The 21206-nt window shown below is 36.2% G+C and overlaps 1 protein-coding gene across 1 annotated transcript; it reads right to left on the bottom strand.

The window, feature by feature from the left end:
• Window positions 1-17797: 17797 nt before the first annotated feature.
• LOC127120295 (uncharacterized) lies at window positions 17798-19196 on the bottom strand. Its single transcript, XM_051050706.1, has 2 exons — window positions 18997-19196; window positions 17798-18727 (listed from the first exon to the last, which is right to left on the bottom strand). Exon 2 carries the CDS (start codon window positions 18707-18709, stop codon window positions 18005-18007), a length of 705 nt encoding a protein of 234 aa, XP_050906663.1. The 5' UTR covers window positions 18710-18727; window positions 18997-19196; the 3' UTR covers window positions 17798-18004.
• Window positions 19197-21206: the final 2010 nt, after the last annotated feature.

Here is a 21206-nt window from a genome sequence, read left to right as displayed (position 1 = left end):
GGATAATCAAATTTTACTATGTCTCATATTTTTATATTTGTCTGTTTTCATATTTTATCACATTATAAATTAATTTTATATTTTAAATTATATAAAGAAATTATTTTAAAAATAAAATTCAGATTTTTTTTTCTTTTCACAAAAAATATTATATTCGGTATTTTTTTTTTCGAAAAAATTATATTGGATATTTTATTTCAAATAGAATTATTATTTTCTTCTAAATAAAAAAATATATTTTTATATAAAATATTTTGTATTTTTCTCAGTAAAAAAATTTAGATTTTTTTTAAATAATTTTTTTTGATAATTTTTAATTTTCAAAAAGGTTATTTTTACAAATTTTCAGAATAAAAAAAACTTCTATTTTCATAATTTTTTTTAAAAAAAAATAATTTTTTATAATTTCAGAATAAAATTATTTTTTATTTTCATAATTTTTTTATTTTCGATTTCCATTTTTTTAAAATAAATTTTTTCAGTTATTTTATTTTTTGGAATAATTTTTTTTTTAAGATTTTTTTTTCAAATTTTTTTCTTCTGAATATTTGTTTTTATTTTTTTATTTTTTGTATGTTTTTTAAATTTTAAAACCACATAAAATTTATTTATGTTTTTAAATTTAAAAATTAATATTTATTTAAAAAAAATTAAATTTAAATTAAGTTAAATAATTTTGATTAAAATCAAAACCCTTGGAATTTTAAATTGGTTTTTTTAGAAGTGGTTTGGTTTATAAATCATAATCATAAAAATGGATTGATTCATATTAAATGGTATCCATGCACACCCCTAGACTCAAGGATTTGGACAAAAGGTTTAGCGGTGAACATTTTGATGGTGGTAATTTGTTGATTGGACCAGGTCGCCTTCTTGGGCGCGACGGGGTCTCATCTCCGGTTTTAAAATTGAGCCTTCTGAGTGGTTCCAATTCCAGCTTTATCATGTGTGTTAATGGCCATTAATTGCTGATTAATTTGCGTTTAATTCCAAGGTTTGTTGAATAATGATTCACATGGTGACTGTTTAATCCCATAATTACAAAGGCTGCTTACACTTTCCGATACCACTTTTTCCATTTGTCATTCCTTGATTTTTGCCGGTTGTGTTCCAGATGGGCCTCAGATCCAATTAGTTTTGCTGGTAGTGTTTTGCACCCCCTGTGTGAGTTGGATATGGAGGTTTAGGCCCATCATTTGGGCTTGCGCCTCAATTTTTCTTGGCAGACTCTGGGTCTGCTAGTTGCACCCCAGGACCTTTTCATGTTTTTAATTTATTTTCTTTTAGTAGTTTTTTTTATATTTCTTTGTGTTGTTTTCTCATGATAATTGCATATAATGAAATCAATTTGTGGATTTAATTGTCTAATTAGAATTTAATTAGGTTTTAGTTGGATTTTGTAGTTAGATATTAATTAGATTTTAATTAGGATTTAGTTAGTTCTTAATTGAATTTTGATTTAGAATTTAATCAACATTCATGTAAATTGACTATTTTAATCCTAGGGTTTAGTCATAGAACTTCATGTTCCCTTAGATTAGGGCTTGATTTAGATTAATTGATCTTTTTAATCGTTGTCCTTTCATGTGATATTTGATAGATGATTAATTTGATCTTAGTATTGACATGATCCATTAGCCTAGGGTTTGTCCATATCATTTGATTAACCTTTAGATTAGTGTGTACATAATTAACCATAATTCAAACCCTTTGATTCAAGTTGATCAAAAAAAATTTTGATTAACTAAATCCTTTGATTCATGTATAATCCCACAGTCTAGTCAAGTGATCAAAAGGTTCTTGATCACTTGATAAAACTATTCTTGTAATGCTGTGGATCGCAAGGCATCAAGTTCATACTTTCAATCAAGGCATCCCAGACAAATCAAGCAGTGGATTATACAAGGCACATCAAATATGTTTCTTCAAGAGTTTATCAATCATGATTCAAGTTGTTTTCCATGATCCTTAAGTAACAAAGAATGATGAGAGTGGAGAATTTCTATCCTTGTTTAGGGTATCCTTGGGTACAGGACGAATGACCCAGTTTCTCAAGGTATTCGCTTTTGTTCATAGACTCTAATGCAATTTGAATCAAATAATTGATAAGGTCTTCATCATCATAAGAAGCGACAAGGATTCTTCTTCAACAACTTGAAATTTATGATAAGAATCACATGCCATGAGCCTTAAGCAACAAAGAATGATGAGAGTGGATAATTCTTATCCCTGTCTAGGGTATCCTTAGATACGGGACGAATGACCTAGTTTCTCAAGGTATTTGCCTTTATTCATATACTTTAGTATGGTTCATATCAAATTACTGCCAAGTCTTCTTCATCTCCATTATCATACATCATTTCTCTTTCCTCAATCTCTTGTTGTCTTTGTTCCGTTTGTAGTGTGTTGAACTCCAAAAGCTCTCACTTTCTCATTGCACAGTGAGAATACATAGGCACGAAGATTCAGATTCTCCGTGAGCTACCTTATTTATAACTCCCAATCAATAAATACCACATTTTTGAAACCAAATACTTTATCCCCTTTGGATTCCATAACCAATGCCTTCCTTTGAACCAAGAGATGTTTTCTTTGGAATCAAACACTTAATTCTCTTTGTTTCTGGTTATGACAATAGAGTGGGTATGCCTAGTTTCCTCCACATCTTAGTATGTACCTATTTTACTCTTGGGTTCAGAGTTCGTTCCTTCATGGATCCAATATAACATTCTTCTTTGGTTTCAAATTGTTTGTTCCCTATAGTGATATATTATTCCTTATACCAATCATCATTCTCCTTTGGGTCTCATACCTACCCTTTTAGGACATTTGTCCATCTTGTGAACCAAGAGGTGTTTGCGTTGGAATCAAACACTTAATTCTCCTTGTTTTCTGGTTATGACAATAGAGTGGGTATGCCCAGTTTCCTCCACATATTAGTTTGTACCTCTTTACTCTTTGGTTCAAAGCATTTGCCTTTATGGTTTTCCATGCCACCATGTTATTTTGGTAAAAGTTATACTTTTCATCACTTTCAATCTCTTTCCTTTATTTTCGTAGTCCCACGAACTATGAATGCTCTGACTTTCTCATTACACGATGTGAATACGTAGGCACGAGGATGTGAATCCTTGGCGAGTACATATTTATTTATTCCCTCTTTCTTATGCCTTAGGGAACCATCCATATCCTTCACGATCCATCATTTACCTTCGATCATAACCATTCACCCCAGTGAGATACTGTCTTTTTGGAACCAAACACAATTTTCTTTGGAATTCCATACAACCCTTTTAGGATGAAATAACGGCAATCCACATTTGTACCAAGAGTTGTTTGTCTGACTGACAAACATTTTATTCCTTCTTTTATGGCAAATATGCATGATTCCCTCTATGGTACAAATTTCACTCCTCCTATGGATTCCAATACACCCTTACCTTTGGTTCCAAACCATACCTTTTCAGTCACTTTTACCAAACCCTCCAATTCTTTGACTTTGGTTACCTTTCTCTATCACTTCATCCACCTCCATGGACCATTAATCACTACATACATTCAAAACCTACTACCTGCATTCACTCCATGTGATATAATGTTATCTTTGAGCCAAATGCATTATCTCTTTGAGGTCCATCTTGTGTCTGCTTATGAATCGAGAGATGTTTGTGCTATCAAACCAAACACTTAATTCTCTTTATTTTCGGTCATACCATATAGTGGCGAACGCTCCGGCTACCCACATATGGTTTACGCCAGTTTTACTCTTGGGTTCAGATTTCATCCCTTTTTGGAGTCAAACAACCTAATCCTTTGGTTCAGACCATACCTTTATCACAACTTCTTTTCACCTCCTACCATTAGTTCTATGAACTACGGAGATCTAAATTCCTTATTGCACTATAAGGATACGTAGGCATGATGATCCTGATCCTCACCGAGCACTCTATCTATTCTTTTCTTTTTCCCTTATTCTTTCGTGAGTAATCTTTAGATATCACACCCATTCGAGCAAGAACAATCAAAATGGTTCATGTTGAGTACAACGGATGTAAGGGGTGTTAATACCTTCCCCTAAAGTAATCGACTTCTTTACCCATCATCTCTTTCCCCCGGGTTTTATCGATGTTTTCCCTTTCCTTCGGGAATAAATAAAGTTCGATGGCGACTCTGTTGTATGTTCAAACGTGCAATGCGTTCGGGTATATTTCCACTAGCTTCACTTTTCATATTACTTTTCATAGAAGATACATACAACACATCAGTGATGGTAACCTTTTGACCATTTTTCTTCAATACAGCTATGTTACCATTTCATTCTAATGTAACATGCCTTCCATATGCAAACCTGGTTTCCTTTTTCACTAATTCATCTAACATGATGAACGAGCTCTTGTTTTCAGTCATGTGATTACTGCATCCTAAATCCAGATACCACACCCTAGCTAGACCATTACTAGTTTGAGTATTAGCCATTAGCAGCACCTAATCAGAATCACTTCCTCCTGCATGAGAAAACTAAACCTCGTCATTTCCTTTTGTCCTCGATTCCTTGGGTAATTTACAATCTCTTGCATAATGACCAAATCTTTGACAATTGTAATACTGTGTCTCTTGCATGTCAATCTTCTTCATTGAATTCTTGTTGCTGATGCCTTTCTTGATTGCATCAACATGATTATTTGGATTCTTGCTTGAATCCTCATCATTAGTAAGAGTCTTTATTTTCTCCGCCTTTTCTTTTCCAGAATTATTGGTGAATCTTGCTTCATTGCATGTTAAAGCACTATTTCCCTTTCTATGTTCCTCTACTTCAGCCTCATCTCATGAGCTTCTGATGAAGCTTGAATTCCTTCCAACTTTATCTCAGTTAGGTTCTTAAATTCTTCAATAGACACTACAATATAATCAAAGCTTGCAGTCAGAGATCTCAACACTTTCTTAATCTTCTACAAATCATTGATTGATTCACCACACGCCTTCATCTGGCTTGTTGGTCGCACCACACGCAAAAAGAATTCTGAAACTGACTCATCTTCCTTCATTTGATTCATTTCAAATTGCTTTCTCAAGGTCTGCAACTTCACTCTCTTGTGTTTCTCATCACCACATACAACTTCTTTAGCTTATCCCATGTTCCTTTAGCTGATTCTTCTTCTACTACCTTCTCAAAGATATTTGGATCCACACATTGGTGAATCAAGAACAAAGCTCTTCCAGCTTTCTTCATATGTTCCTTATGTGCAGTCTTCTAGACATCACTTGCATTCTTTTCCAATGGTGAGACTTCTTCTTACACGATTTCACCAACATCTTGAAATCTGAAGATGATTTTCATTTGTGCGATCCAACTCTCGTAGTTTTTACATTTGAAAACTAGTAGATTTGTAGGAAATTGATTAGAGGTTGTGCTTCCATTTTCCATTGTTAAGCAACTGAATTGAACCGAATTCCTTAATACCAATTTATTGGAAAAGAACGGAACTATGAAGTTAAGAAAGAAGGATAAGAGATAAGAGTTTTCTAAGTAAAAGTGGTGACTTCTTGATCAAAGAATCTTGTCATAAGAGTGCATTACATGAGTATTTATATACAAAGCTAACTAACTAACTAGTGTAACATGTGTTTCTTGTTGAATTCATCACTCGAGACGAAATTATCCATCTGCTGAATTCGTCTACTTGTTGAGCTTGTGACTTCTCATTGACAACACAACTTCGACTTCTCATCTAAACACAACTCAACTTCAAGTAAAAAAAACACAACTAATTAAAAAGCTTTGAAATACAAACAACATATATACCTTGTTCCAACAAAAACTTACTAAACTGTCTTAAAACAAATTTTAGGCAATTCTCAGCCTTTAAGACTTTTAACTTAATTTCTATTTAATTTTTCACAAAATCATGTCATTTCTTAAACTTTTTAAAGTATATATTTAATATATCAAACATTTTTTAATTATAAAGTAATACTCTCTTTAGTCTTATTTATAAAAGATAATTTATTTTTTAATTTATTAAATAATTAATATATTTGATTTAATAATAGATTAAATATATTGGTTATTAAGTGAATTTAAAAAATAAATTATCTCTTATTTAGAAAGTACGCTATAATATCAATTGAGGTTAAACATATTTATAATGTAATAAATATAATGATAACTACATATAATAAAACATTTAAGTAGGAGTATATACTTCGTTCATGCTTGAATAAAAGAAATATATTTTGCATATTTCTCACGTGCAAAGGTGTGACATTTTTAACATCTCACATATTCCAAAACATGTTTAATTTTTAACTAATCTAAAATATGTTTAAAAACTCAAAATATTATTTTTTTAGATATTTTTAAAATAAAAAGTGTAAAATTTTAACTAATCTAAAACATGTTTAATTTCATTTTTCTATGTTCTGGTACACTAAAAAATGTCATACTTCTCTAATCTTATTATAAAAGACAACTTATTTTTTAAATCAATTAAATAACCTAATTTAATAATTAAAAAATGATATTATCTATTTACGATACTTATACTTTTCAATCCAACAAATCATATTTAAAAAAATCAAAACTGTGAAACTTTCTTTTTGCAAAGACTAGAACTTATAATACTTGCAAACAGCCTAGAGAATTTGATATTTAACTTGAGAAACGAGATCGATAATTTATTTATAGAGCATATATTCCTAAATTCGACAAGATCCATTTTTTAATTGACAAAATTGTAAAAGTCTTTCACAAGACAATATCTTATAGACAAATTTGAAATCCATCCCAATTTAATTTGTATACTTTGAATATTTAAGTTACATACAACATGGTTACGAATACAACATGGTTACGAAATGATACATGTGTTCTAGAGAAAAGTCCTGCCTTCAATCTCTAACTTATTGTGTTCTCTCCACCCTTGTGGTGTATTTTTCCTGGGCCTCTGTAACCCTTTCTCTCACTCTCCTTCTGAGACTGTGTTACTTCTAGGTTTTTTCACCCTCTCTTTGTTTCGGTGTTTTCGTTTTTTTTTTCTTTGAGCTCTTGTTTTTCGCTAGATCTAGTTTTGTTAACCTAAGCCGCTATCGAGTTGTCCTTGTCATGGAGGAAAAAGGGAAATAATGGTGGAAGGATGTTCCATTGTTAGAAGAAGAGGAAAAAGGAATAACAATCGAAGAAGATGCGGAAATTGGAGGTGAATTCTTCAACAAAACTTTTGTGGGCAAACCGTGGAGGGATAACTCCTTCAATGTACGTGCTTTCAAGTCTTTGATGATTCAAGCATGGCGACTGAGGAATCAGGTGGAGACACGAGATTTGGGGAAGAATCTTTTTCTACTTCGTTTTTCAACAAAGAAGGATGTGTAGTCGGTTTTTAAAGGGGGCCATGGAGTTTTAATAGAAACCTTATTATTCTGGAGAGGGTTTTTGGAGATGAACAACCCTTTGGGATTGAAATGCATTTTGAGAGTTTTTGGATACGGGTCTATGATCTACCGTTGAAGTTGAGGTCTGAAGTAATGGCGAAGCAACTATGGAAAATTATCGGGGAGTATGAAGAGGTGGATCCGAAGGAGGCGAATAGAATGGACATGTTCTTAAGAATCAAAGTTAAGATTGACCTATGGAAACCCTTGAAAGGGGGAACTGTAATCAAATATCACGAGCAAACTAAAGTTTTTCTTCAAATATGAGCATCTCCCTACCTTTTGTTTTGTGTGCGGAAAAATAGGGCATCAACTCAAAGATTGTGAGGAAATTGGGGATGAAGGCGTGGAGAGTTTTGAGGAGATTGATGAGAGGGATATGGCTTTTGGACCTTAGTTAAGGGCATCTCTTTTACCAAGGATATGGAAGAAGGGCGGAAGGAACAAAGTTCAAGATCGTGCAGCAGGAATCTTTTCGATTCACCAAGCCATAGCAAGAACACTTATGGGAGGAAGGAGAAGACTACCAATAAAGGCTCAATATCTGCTTCAGGGGAAAATAACGGGGGAAAGAAAGGAGAAAATAAAGAGAAGGAAATGATAGTGGCAGGGGATAGAGAGGTGGAGAGTGTAGCTGAATCAAGTAATGATTTCAAAGACCTATGAGGAAGGAACAACGGAGGTCAAAGATAAGGGTAGAAAGAAAGAAACCCCGAAATGGAAGAGACAAAGGGTGAGTAGACCAAAGATTAACCAACAAGCTAGGAGATTGGAAGCAGAAATGAGGAAAAGTCAATTGATAGAAGTTATGGTAGAGAATGCTTCCCTAATGGAGATAATGGATGGAGGGAAAAAAGGAAACAATATGGGGCAGAAGGAACATAAACAACTAACAACGAACCAAAGGTGGTGTTGGAAAACTAACACCGCTTATCACAATGAAAATCATCAGCTGGAATTGTAGAGGATTGGGGAATCCCTCTACAGTTCGAGCCTTGCTAACGCACACACACCTGGAAAATACAAATATGGTATTCCTTATGGATACGAGACTCAAAACTACTGAAGCATAAGGTATTATATTGAAATTCAATTTCAGTAATGGTTTCGGTGTGGACTGTAATGGACAAGGAAATGATAGAGCTAGAGGGCTTATGATTCTGTGGAGGGACACGGTTGATATCTCGATTATCTCTTACTCCCTAAATCACATAGGGGGGGGGACTTTTGTTGATGAGTCTGGTGGTAGTATTGTCGCATTTGCAAGTTTCTATGGCCACCCCGAGGAGCACAAAAAAAATACTTTATTGGCATGTGTTAAAGGACTTGAAGCCTCAAAGCGGCTTATGGTGTCGTTTTGGAGATTTTAACGACACTATCAGCACTAGGGACAAGACTGGTAGAAATATTAGGACTGCAGGTCAATTAATATGGGGAAGGCAAGTTGTGGAGAAATGTGGGCTTTATGATGTGGGTTTCTAAGGACACCCATTTACATGGACAAATGGAAGAGAAAGGGAGAGGACCATTCAATGTAGATTGGATAGGATGTGGGGGAACGAAGAGTTTGTAAACAGACTCTCACCTATTAGGGTTAAGCACTTTCCCAAAAGAATGTTCAATCACGTTGTTATCTCTATTGAGTTGCAAAAACCCAGAGCAACTGGAGGAAACGGGGGAGAATTTTCGGATTTGAAGAGGTGTGGACGAAGGATGCCAGATGCGAGGATATTATTTATAATGTAGTGATGTCATCGATCAGTCATTGAGAGGATTGATGGGATCAAATCTCTAGGGATTACCTTCGAAAAGTACAGGAGCGATAATGTTAAAAACGAGATCACAAACTTGGAGAACAAAATCAAGGATTTGAACCTATGGGAAACTTCTGTATAGGATCTTAACAGGATGCGAGTTCTCAATGGGAAGTTGAATAAAGAGCTGAAAGTTGATGAAACTATCTGGAGACAACACAGTAAGGATGTTTGGTTGCAGGATGGAGATAAAAACTCCAAATTCTTTCATGGGAAAGTTGGGAAAATAAGGAAAATAAACACCATTTTAAAGATCAAAGATGCTAATGGATTTTGGTGGTGGGAAGAGGAAGACATTGAACGAGTGATGGTGTCTTATTTTGGTGACTTATTTTCTTCGTAGGGCATAAAGGGGCAAGTGCAATTTGTGAAGTGGTGAAGGATGGACTGACTGATAAGCATATCTTATGGTGCGCTAGATATTTCGATAAGTTGGAGATCAGGGATGCAATTCAATAAATGCATCCTCTTAAGGCACCAGGTGTCGCATCGCGAAAAACAACCGGCGGGAAAAGACACAGAGCCGCCACCGTGCGTTATTTATCCCAAAGGAGGGAAAAGAAATGCTCGAAGTAAACCTGGAAAGGAAAAGGAATGGTCTTACGACCAGAGATTGCTAGGTACGGGAGTCGGTTACGCAAGGGGAAGGTATTAGCACCCCTCACGTCCGTCGTACTCGACGGGATCCACGCTCAAAAGAAAAGAATAAGGTTGCTGATAAACTGCTTAAAAACTGCACAAACTAGAATGATACACAGGCGCAAGAAGACGGATGAAAGGGGACTCGGCAGGATGTCGCATCCTAGGCCTACGTAGTTTGTCATAAACAAACATCAGAGTCGACGTAGTTCGGGGAAATGGGAAACGTGCTCGCTAGGACATCGCGTCCTATGCATACGTATCTTCTCTAACCAAAGTAAGAATCAGAGCACTCGTAGCTCGGCTAACGCACGCCGAAACAAAACACTGAATAGAGACGCTGAGACGTCAAAAGAAACACACAACAGGAAACGGAATGCCAATAAATGGACTTACATCCGACTCCGAACAAACAAACGCAAACAGGAAACAGAATGCCAATAGATGGACTTATATCCGACTCCTGACAAACACACAAAAAGAAATAGGGTCTCGATTGCAACGAGGGCAAGAGAAAAGGAAGGTCTCGATCGCAGCGAGGGCGAGAGAAAAGAATCGCAACGAGGGCGAAAACCAGCTAGGATTAAATGTTAGTCGTCAGTCAAACTCGGCAAGACATCGCATCTCGTGCCTACGTATCTCATCTGAACATGAGAATCAGAGTTGCCGTAGTTCGGCTAAACTATTTCTGTTTGTTTTGTGTTTTTTAGGTGAACGACGTTACTACGCAATCTATCAGATGCTCGACCTTTGGAGACTTATTCACCTGTAGTAGAAGGAGTCAACGTGTCCTTAAGAGAAGATAAAGTTTGTTTGTGTTTTAGGAATGCTCATGCAAGAAAGGAAGTCCTAGACGAAGGAACCATGCTACCTTAATTGACATGCAAACGAGAGACTATACGAAGTCTAGCATTCCTATGGGGATACAATAAGCAAGCCTCAAAAGAGAACAAAAACTGGAAACAGAAAGCCAATCAATGGACTTACATCCAACTCCAAAAACAAACGGGAAACAGAAAGCCAATCAATGGTCTTACATCTAACTCCACAAAACAAAACAGGAAACAGATAGCCAATCAATGGACTTACATCCAACTCCATAAAACAAACAAGCAACAAATGCAAACACACAAAATGCAATCATCACGCTCTATACACAAACAAGAGGCTCAGACAAGTGTTAGGCTTTAGTCAAGGGGTCATATCAACCTCGACAAACAAGCCAAAACTGTAGGGGTGTTCTGAAGCTCTTAACCACTAACATTGAGAGTTAGGGTGAAACTGATGAAAGGAAATGAGGATAAGACCTCATGCTTTTAACCCTGGCCTGGGTGAGCTTGAACCAAAGAAGACGTGGGGATCCAGAATGAGGGACCCTATTCCACTTGACTGACTCTATACAAGATCTTGGGTGTTTATTCAAAAGCATCAGCACGTAGTGCGAGCATAATGAAAGACTCAACTGAATAACAGGGGATCGATTGCAAATCCCTTCTATCTGTCAATTACCTCATCTTGAGGTCTTATCAAGTAACATGCCTCAACAAGGAGGTCTTTAGCACAAATATAAACAATCACAATCATTGCCTCTTAAGGAGGACTTCAGCCAAATGCCTGTCAAAAGAAACGACAGGGCTTCCAGACTACATGGAGTACAAGAGTGGTTACCTAGGTGGTATGTTAACCACACTCCAAAGCAAAGCTCAGGCAAGAGCTAAAAGCGACTAATGTACCTGTACAAAAGCCAGACAGTCAATATCCACATTCAGAAAACCAAAACAGACCACACAATGGAACATCCAACAGTTATACACAAGGTAAGTCTCAAATGCAAATCACTCAAAGGAGTTCATCACATTAATGGACCTACAACACAACAAAGGTTAGTAATTAAAGCAAACTTGCATCTCAAGTAATGAGACCACATCAATCATTAGTGTTAAATACCTGAAACACAAACACAATTGGTGAGTACAAACCACTAGTACAAAGACTAGGGTCAAAGGCAAGTCAAATAGTCAAAACAGAAATCAATATTCCACATGAAGCACATTCAATCAAACAAGAAGAAGGCCTCAAAACGACCAAAGCCAAGTCATAAGGCAAGGCCATCAATTAATCAAGATAAGGCAAAGGCAAACAATGTGATCACATTTGGACATCAAACATAGAAAACCCACATTAAAACAGAAATGAATCCAATGATCATGAAATTTTTTATGTGAAACCAACATGTCAAACACAAGCCTCATGAAAAAATTTAGGTCCAGAAGATATCAAATGTCATGTGTATGAAAATGAACAAAGGCAGCATCCAAATGTGTGACACAAATTGTCACACCATGTATTCATGTGTCCCAAACAGTGATGGAATGTGCTAAAAATGCCACACAAAAGCTCAAAAATCATGTAACATGTTATGAAGAAGCATGTCAAATTTCAAGTCAATTGGATAAACAATGAGCATTTCACAAATCAATTGGCACAACATGTCACATTTGTATCATGTTCAAACACTCAAGCACATTTAAAAATCCAGCCACAATCAAATCAGGACATTAACATCACAAAATAATAGACATTAAAATGAACATGTGGAAAAAAGAATGGATTAAATTGGACAATTTTTCTATTTGTTATGATTTTTACAAGTTGATGAAAAATGTGAAGCAAAATGGAATAATGTGGAAAATTGTGAAAGTGAAATAAATTGGAAATAGCATGGCCAAGAATTGAACCCAGGTTCAATTGGTCAAGTGAGCGCTCCAAGTGAAAAATAAAGAAAGCCTAGTGCTGGATTCGAACTCTGGTTCTGAAGGTCAAAGGTGCGCTTGTAACAAAACAAATGAAATAAATGGAAATATGCAATGGCTGGGATCGAACAGAGGCCTTGCAGGTTACAAATGCGCTCAACATGAAAACAAATGGAAAATCAAGAAAGAGCAACAGGGAAGAATCGAACCAGTGTGCTTCAGGTTGCAAGCGCGTTTTAAGCCAAAACGCAGCGTTTGGCATAAGTGAAATTAAATGGATTTTGTTCACGCGAGGGATCGAGCTGGAGACATGAAGGTTAACGCGCGTGTACAGTGAAACCCTAGGCCACTAATCACAGACGGCGGCGCCAGGCTTTTTCAGCCTTCTTCTCCGGTGAGACCGGCGGCGCTTATGAACAAATTTCCCAGAATTTTACAAAATGCACATCATTGGAACCGTCTCGCTATGTAGAACACGAATATCACAATAATTAAGCCTAACTCTCCATAAATCAAGCGAATCGATCAAGAACATTTTGAGCATACAAACTTCAACTCAATATAACTCACTCAATATCCAGCCAAATTCAACAATATTCATATCAGAATCATCAGTGGAGCACGCACTACAAGATCATGGCAATGAATTGGCAAATAATGAGATTCGAATTTTCATCAACCTGTTATGCAGTGTGATGAAACAGTGTGTTCAAGGCCTCAAATGCTCCAGATCTCCTCTATCGACCTCGTGGTGAAGCTTGATGTGAAAGACAACAGCTGAAACCACCTCAATCGAGCTCAATCTTCAAGATCCATCTTCATCTTCAAGCTTTGAATATGCATGATTCTTGCTCAAATTTTTCAATCCAAACCTTGATTTGTACTCAATGATGCTCAATGAACACGAATATGCAAGAAAATTGATGTGTTATGTGAAGAATTTTGCAGTTTGAATTGAGAGAAATTTTGGAGGGAATTTTGAAATCTAGATCTAGAATGTGTATTTTGAGCCAATTCAGTTAGGATTAAGCTTATATATGATTCACTAATCAAGCTGGATTTGTAATTAAGCAATGACTAATGGAAACTTAATGAGAAATGAGGTGTATGACCAAAAATGCAAATGTGAGGTGGCAAGGCAAATATGCACGTGAACAGTGCCATGCAAGCTTCATAATCACTCAAAATCATCCAATGAACAACATGGAATTGGAATTAGACTCATGTGATCAACAAAATTTGAATTATGCATTTTCCCTCCAAAAATTACATGCATGGACACTTGATCATGTAAGCTTCTTTCATGCAAGGCAATGATGGATTTAAAAAATATTGGTCATGACAAGCATTTTGCAAAAAGAGTGGCTCAATTTGGAGTTTTGGATCAAAAGTTATAGCACTTTGAAGTTCCAAGCATACTTTGCAATCATTTGTTCATAACTCCTCAACCATTTATCAGATGATCATGATCCTGGACTTTTTGAAAAGAGAAAAGAAAGATCTTCAACTTTCATGTTGACCAAAAATTCATTTGAAGCTTCTTTAATGTTGGAAAGTCAAGTTGAATGTGAACCAAAAACTTGCCATTTTTGGAAACTTTGAATTACAGGTCACTTTCCATTTTTGGAAACTTTTGATTTGACTTCAAAATCTTCAAGATAGATGTTTGACATGATGAATAGGCCTTGTATGAACATGATTGGGATGCTTCCACTCACTTCCCCATCTCAAAGCCCTCAGTTGACTGCACAGTTGGCTTTTATGGGCCTCAGATGACCTGGAAATGTACTGATGAATTTGGGCCTCTACCACTTGGTAAAGTTGCTTCAAAATGAACCTTGGCTCATATAAGCTCTTTTAGAATAATCATGTGGCCTTCATCTCAAGGAAAAACTTGCTCTTTTGTACTGATGAATCTCTCGATGCCAATGCTGACTGCCAAGATGCAATGCAATATGAAATGATAAATGACCTAAAAAATGAAATGAATGCATGAATGGGGGGTGCAAATTTGAGGTGCTACACCAGGACCAAATGGCATACCAACTTTGCTTGAGATACTCAAGACAAGGCGGATTGCATTCTTGGAGTGTCAAGAGCAGGTAGAGAAGTCCTAATTAAAGTTATTGCTCCGATGATTCCTAGTTACATCATAAGTTGCTACAGGTTATCGAAGGGAAGTTGTCAAGAGGTTGAGCGTATGATGTCCAGGTTCTAATGGGGGGCAAAGGAAGGGGAAAAGAAGCTTCATTGGCTAAGTTGGGAAAGGTTATCTAAGGCTAACGATGATGGAGGTTTGGGATATAGAGGTTTCTCTAATTTTAACAAGACTTTAATAGCGAAATAGTGTTGGAGGCGGATGAATGGTGGGAGTACTTCTTGGGAGGATATTCAAGTCCAGGTATTTCCTTATGAGCAATTTTGCCGATGCTAAGGTTGGTTTTGCGCCCAGATTCGCTTGGAGAAGTATTATGAGTGCGGAGGATATAGTGGTGAATGGATTTAGGTGGAAAATCGGTAATGGCAAGAGTGTAAGAATTCAAAAGGATAATTGGTTAACAGGATTTTCAGGTGGAAAAGGTATTAGTCAAGTCACCTCTTTTGAGGCTGATGTAAGAGTCGACATCCTTATTGATCCCAATACAAAGCAATGGAAGAAGTATTTAGTCACATCTAACTCTAGTGAGCATGAGGCTAAGCTAGCCTCCTGATGATAAGATGATTTGGCCTGCGGAGAGAGATGGCACTTATTCAATTCATATAGTGTATCATAACATTGGAATGGAAAGAGAACGATTTAATGCTGGTACTTCTGGAGACAATGACAAGAATCTATGGAGCGTTTTTAGAGAGTTCAACTCCCTAATGTGGCAAAGAACTTCCTTTTAAAGCTTGCTAAAGGAATCCTCCCCACCAAAAACAACCTCTATAGGAGAGGAATGTTGATTGACACAACTTGCCCCCACTGTTTTAATTCTGTTGAAACGGATGAGTATTTGTTCCTTTTTTCCGATTCGATAAAACTCGTGTGGTTTGCTCCCCCATTGGGTTTACAAATCCCTGAGTTATCTATTTTCAGGTTGTGGTTGCAGGAAGCTTTAAATTACACAGATCAACGGTGTGCTCAGATGGTTGGTGTTGTTCTTTGGAAGATGTGGCCAGGGAGAAATCTTATCCTCTTTTAAGAAAAAGCTTTCAACCCTTTGGAGATTTTCAGAGGCATTGCTACTCTGGTTGAGGAGTTCAACAAAGTTTTTGCGATGAATGCTGCTAGATTCAAGGAGTTTTCTGATGGAGCAAACAATGTTGATCCCCAAGCTGATGTTATCATCTGAATGTTTCCATAATAGATTTACTACTTGGGATTGTTGTATAAAGGACAAGGAAGAAATGACGATGCTCTCAGTCTATAAGGAGGAGAGGATATCGGTGGAGCCTACACTTGCTGAAGCATTGGGAGTTAGGTGGAGTTTAGAGCTTTCTATGAGTCAACAATGACATAAAATTGTTATTCAAACAGATGCGTTAGTGGTCGCGGATTACACTCATAAGAAATATTATGTGACCGTTTTATAAAATATGATTGATGATTATTTCTCTCTTGTCTGAGTTTAATTATGCTACTATCTATTTCATTGGGAGGGATGAAAACTTAGAAGTTCACAAGCCGATAGATTTAGCCTTGAAGATTGGTTCTAAAACTTAGATTGATGATCCTGAAGTTAAGAGTTGTTTTTGTTATCTTTAGCTGAATGAAGCTTTTTAAGCATAAAAAGAAGTTACATACAACCTATTTTAAATTTCTGAGTGTAGAAGAATATCAAAAATATCAAATGGTGAAAGTTTGGAGGCAATTTTTAGATTTAGTATCATTCACGGTTGGAAATAGAGAAGGGTCCAGATTTACTATCTTTATGTGGTTTTATTTTTCTCTGATATTGAAAATATGTCCAATTAAATCTATTGCTTTTGTTATGGTGCATGTGCCTTGGTATATGTCAGTTTGTTAGAACATGTGAGTTCCAATGGTCAATAATTGATGTCTAGTTATTTAGAGAAAAAATCATTCATAACATGTGATGCTGTTCTTAATCAAGTGGCTTATATTGATTGAATGAATTGTATTCGAAATTCACTTTCCGTCCTTACTTTATTTAATTTTAGTTATAAAAATTGCAGATACTTTAATTACAGACAAAATAGAACAAAGCTCCCATAAGCCAGATTAAAATTTTGCATAGACCAATTATGCCCATTGCCGTAAGAAAAGGAGAAATAAATACAATAGAATAGAAGCAAAGCATGCTAGGGTGGTATAGAGTTGTAAACAGATTAAGCAAAAGGAAATTGTAAGTTGCAAATTTTGCAGAAGAAAAGAGAATAATAAACAACTGTAATAAGTGTGATCAATCTACTGCACAGATATCACACAAAATAACATGAACTGCCAAAAAGCTCCCTGCGTCCCATTCTTACCATCTTTTTAGGCTTTTAGGAGTGCAAGCTTTCAAAACTATGCAAATACTGCAATCCAATTAATCGCAATGACAGATGGAGACTAATAGGAAACTCATCACGATTCACAATAGCTCTCATAATAATGGGATACTACAAACTGCCATACCAAAGCTTGTGTTACTGAAGATCATCTCCCACCAGTAATTTCTAAAGCTGCCAACCATCAGATACTAGAAAACCAACTTTTTGACTCATCAGAATGTGTATAGCAGAGCTATAATCAGTTAGAACTTAACTAATCATGAGCTTACATTTTCTCTACTTATATGTATTGAATGGTTAAAAGTATACACTTAACTAAACTCTCACTCTGAGGCTATACTTGGATATCTTAAAATGGAACGGAGTGTAGCGGAATGGAGTAGAATGAAGATTCTATTCCATCACTATGGTAGTAAGTGATAGAATGAAATGAAATCCATCCTAGTCCATTCCACTTCGCAACATCCAATTTTAAATAATCCAAACAATGAAATACCACTTCATTTCATTTTATACTTCTCCGCTCCATCCGATTCTATCACTCCAAACAAAGCCTAGAGGAACAAAATTCTAGCTAGCTTGTGGAGGCGGCAATTAGAGATCAAATATGAGAAGAAACAAGAAAAAGTTATTAAAAGACAGCAGACCAAAGTATACAAATGATGAAGCAAACAGGCAACATTCAAGTTCAGCGCATAAGTTAATAATACAGTTGATACAAAAACGCCAAACAGGCAGCATTGTCAAGCATACAACTCCCTCTTGAAAGTTGAAACCAACTAGAATATTTACAAAACAAAATCATTCCATTTGGCATAACAGATCAACGGCTAACTAAAAGCAATGTAAGTTTTTAACTTAAAAACAACATCACATAACAAAAATAACCGTAAGAAGAACGAGAACTCCAATCAACATAAGCAAATTCTTCAAAACATTGTCCTCCTGCCGATTCACCTGTCCTGTCTCGTGCGAATTAAAACCTCTCGCGTTCCCACCCTGAAACGGGTTAAACCCGATGGGATAACCAGATGTTGTCCCATAAACAGTCCCATCCTGAAAACCATGAAAGTGAATATTGAACAATGACGGGAGAAACCCGCCCAACCCACCTAAACCTGTCGATAGCGAAAAGTTTCCGAATCTAGCAGTCGCCATCGGAATAAAACCCCCCATCAATCCAACCCCCGCGAAATTCCCTTCGGGAGGAGGAGGGGGATTGGCCGTCTGCGGCCTCTGTCCCGAAGGACGACGAGGAATCTCCATTCCAGGATACGATTTAGTCCGCGGATCAGTCTGCGATTTTCCTCTACCGTAAAGAGGAACCAATTTCTCTTCCTGAACAAGTGCTTTGCAAACAGGACATTCTTGAGAATGAGAATGATGATGTAACCACCTATAAAGACATGGCCAACAGAACAAATGGCCACAAAGTGTGATCACAGGATCCTGAGCCAAATCAAAACATATGTTACATTCGAAATCACCGGCATCGTTGTTTGAACTGTTCCCCGAAGAACATGATGGATTCGGCGCAGTCGCTGATCTCATTGATCCTCCAAAACCGCTTGACATTAGCTTAATCACACAGATCTTCAGATGTAAAAAAATTATTATCAGGTATAAACACGAAACCCTAAATTCTCACCCAGAATTAAAATAAATATACAAAAAATAAACAAGAATTCATAGGTAATATCGCATAGTCGTATGAAAACGCACAATTTTTCGATCGGAGAAGCTGATGAAAAATCTAAAAATTTAGTGGGAATTTGTGATAAGCGACAAAAAAAATATTATTAAAATGACAGAGATTGGGACCGTATGAAAAAAATTTAAGATGAATTGAGAAAGAAACTTACGATTGTGTTGAGAAAAGACAATTGGAAATGTTACGAGAAGACGGAATTTTCTTCGATTGGGAAAGGGAATCGTTGGAGTGAAAAGCCCTAGATTTGATTTTCACGGAAAACTTGTAGAAGTTTCCAGGTTTTTCTTGGAATTTTAGGTACCTCCTCGCTTTGTTTTTTTTAGTCTACCAACTACTCAACTTTTATTATTGAATTCAATTGATAAGTTTAATTTTTAAATTATATTTGATATTTTTTAATAATTTATTGGTCATGTCCTGAACTTTTTTTAAATATTTTTTTTTTAAATTAAATTTTAAAATAATCAATTTAAAAACAAAAATTAAAATAACCATTTTTTCTTACTTATGTGTCAGTTGAACATACGCATGCAACTAAGTTTCAAAGAAGACGTCAAGGATCTAGGCGCATGCTTGCAAAACCAATGCATGTAGGTGTCACATGCATTGGCGCATGCATGTGTGCATGTGTCTGTGCGCCACATACATTAGCACATGCATGTGTTATGTGCGTGTGGCGTCTAGGGCATTGGCGCATGCATGCATGAGTTCATCTATAAATATCATGCGCATCTCCCATATTTTTTCATACAACTTCTTACCCTCCTTCTATTTTCCTTCAATCTCCTTCAATTTTATTTTCTTTAACCATGTTTGAATACATTCACAAGAGAAATATCGATTTGATCTTTTCAGTAGTGCGACCTTCGATAAAGATTCGACTTTGGAATATAGAATCATTCGAACGTCTTAATTGGACGTTGAACCGTTGGTTAGATGGAGAAATTCCAGAGGGTGAAAGGATTAGAAGAATTCAATGGCTTGATTCCACATTCAACCAAAATGGAGAAGTTCGTTGATCGCGACTTAGTATGTCTATAGGATTCGTGACTGCAAGTGCACAGTCGTATCGCGTAGTTTTAAAGATTATCGAACCCAAAGGACTAATAATCGAACTTACCGTTATCTAATGGTACTATGTAAATCTAAGGTTGAGGATCTTTCTAAGAGTGGAGGGACGAAGAGAAATAACTACTAACGAAAACAAAATATTAATAAGAATATTTAATAGCAGGATATCGGTATGTAACGCATCAAACTTCGGGGATTCGATAGATAGTTGGTGTAATCTTAAAGATCAAAATATTCTTCAGTAGAAATTATTTATTTAAAAGACTTTGTCTCACACTCTCGTTTTTATTGACTCTGACCATACTCTTAAACCAAAATGCTTGGCTCTCGCTGTCTCATTATGAATTTAAAAGTAATTTTTGGAAATAAATAAAGTCTAATTAATCCTAAAGCGATCTCGCTGTGTTTAGGATTAATGTCTAGTTTCAGCTATCCGGTTAAAATCTCAAACTCTCGTTCTTATTGACCGTAACCTTTGTTTGTTGTGTACTCTCGTACGAAAAACAGTTTTGAATTTAGAACAAAAAACTATAACCGAAAAATAATATTTTATAAAAGCCAACACCAATTATTTATGAATCTCGTCATTTCGACGGTCTTTACATATTGATACTTATTGTTTTAGTCGGACATGGATCCGGGAACAAACATGATATTCAGATAATTAAGCATATGATAAGGCATAAGCAATTAAAATAGCAATTAAAATAAAACCTGGAATATAAATCGAAAACTTGGAATGAATGTTGATTCTTCAATTTAAACAATGCTGGCACGCTTTGGCAATCGAGTACACTGTTACAATCAAATTCAGTTGCTTAAACAAAAATCCCAATAGTCCCCGATGTGGAGAATCTATTACTTTACAAGGTAAAAATCCGCCTAAGAAAATCTAACAACAAAATCTGACTAAAAAAATGCACCCATGTCCGTGAAGACTGACCTCCATATATATACTCCCCATTCCTCCTTAAAAGTAGCCTTGAATATCTACTAGTGGGGAGCGGTTTGTTGAATGAGCAAAGACCGGGCGTGGCGAAAAGTGTGGAGAAAAACAAGGAGGACCGGGTTGGTGGCGGCTGCCACAATCCTAATTTGGTCCACGTGGCGGGAGCCACATTCATGTAATGTGGTGGGTGCCACCCTTGATAAACCCTTGTGGCGGGCGCCACTCTTCCAAGTGGTGGTGGGCGCCACTATTCATATTTTGCTCCATTTTCTTCTTCTTTTTTCCTTTTTGCTATTTTCCTCTTTGCTTGCCTAGACATCTCTTATTCGACAAATACCTGA

Source organism: Lathyrus oleraceus, chromosome 2 (genome assembly GCF_024323335.1).
Source record: "Lathyrus oleraceus cultivar Zhongwan6 chromosome 2, CAAS_Psat_ZW6_1.0, whole genome shotgun sequence".
In the NCBI taxonomy this organism is placed as follows: Eukaryota; Viridiplantae; Streptophyta; class Magnoliopsida; order Fabales; family Fabaceae; genus Lathyrus; species Lathyrus oleraceus.
The sequence above is the reverse complement of the archived record's forward strand: the minus strand, read 5'-3'. Positions and strand labels throughout refer to the sequence as shown.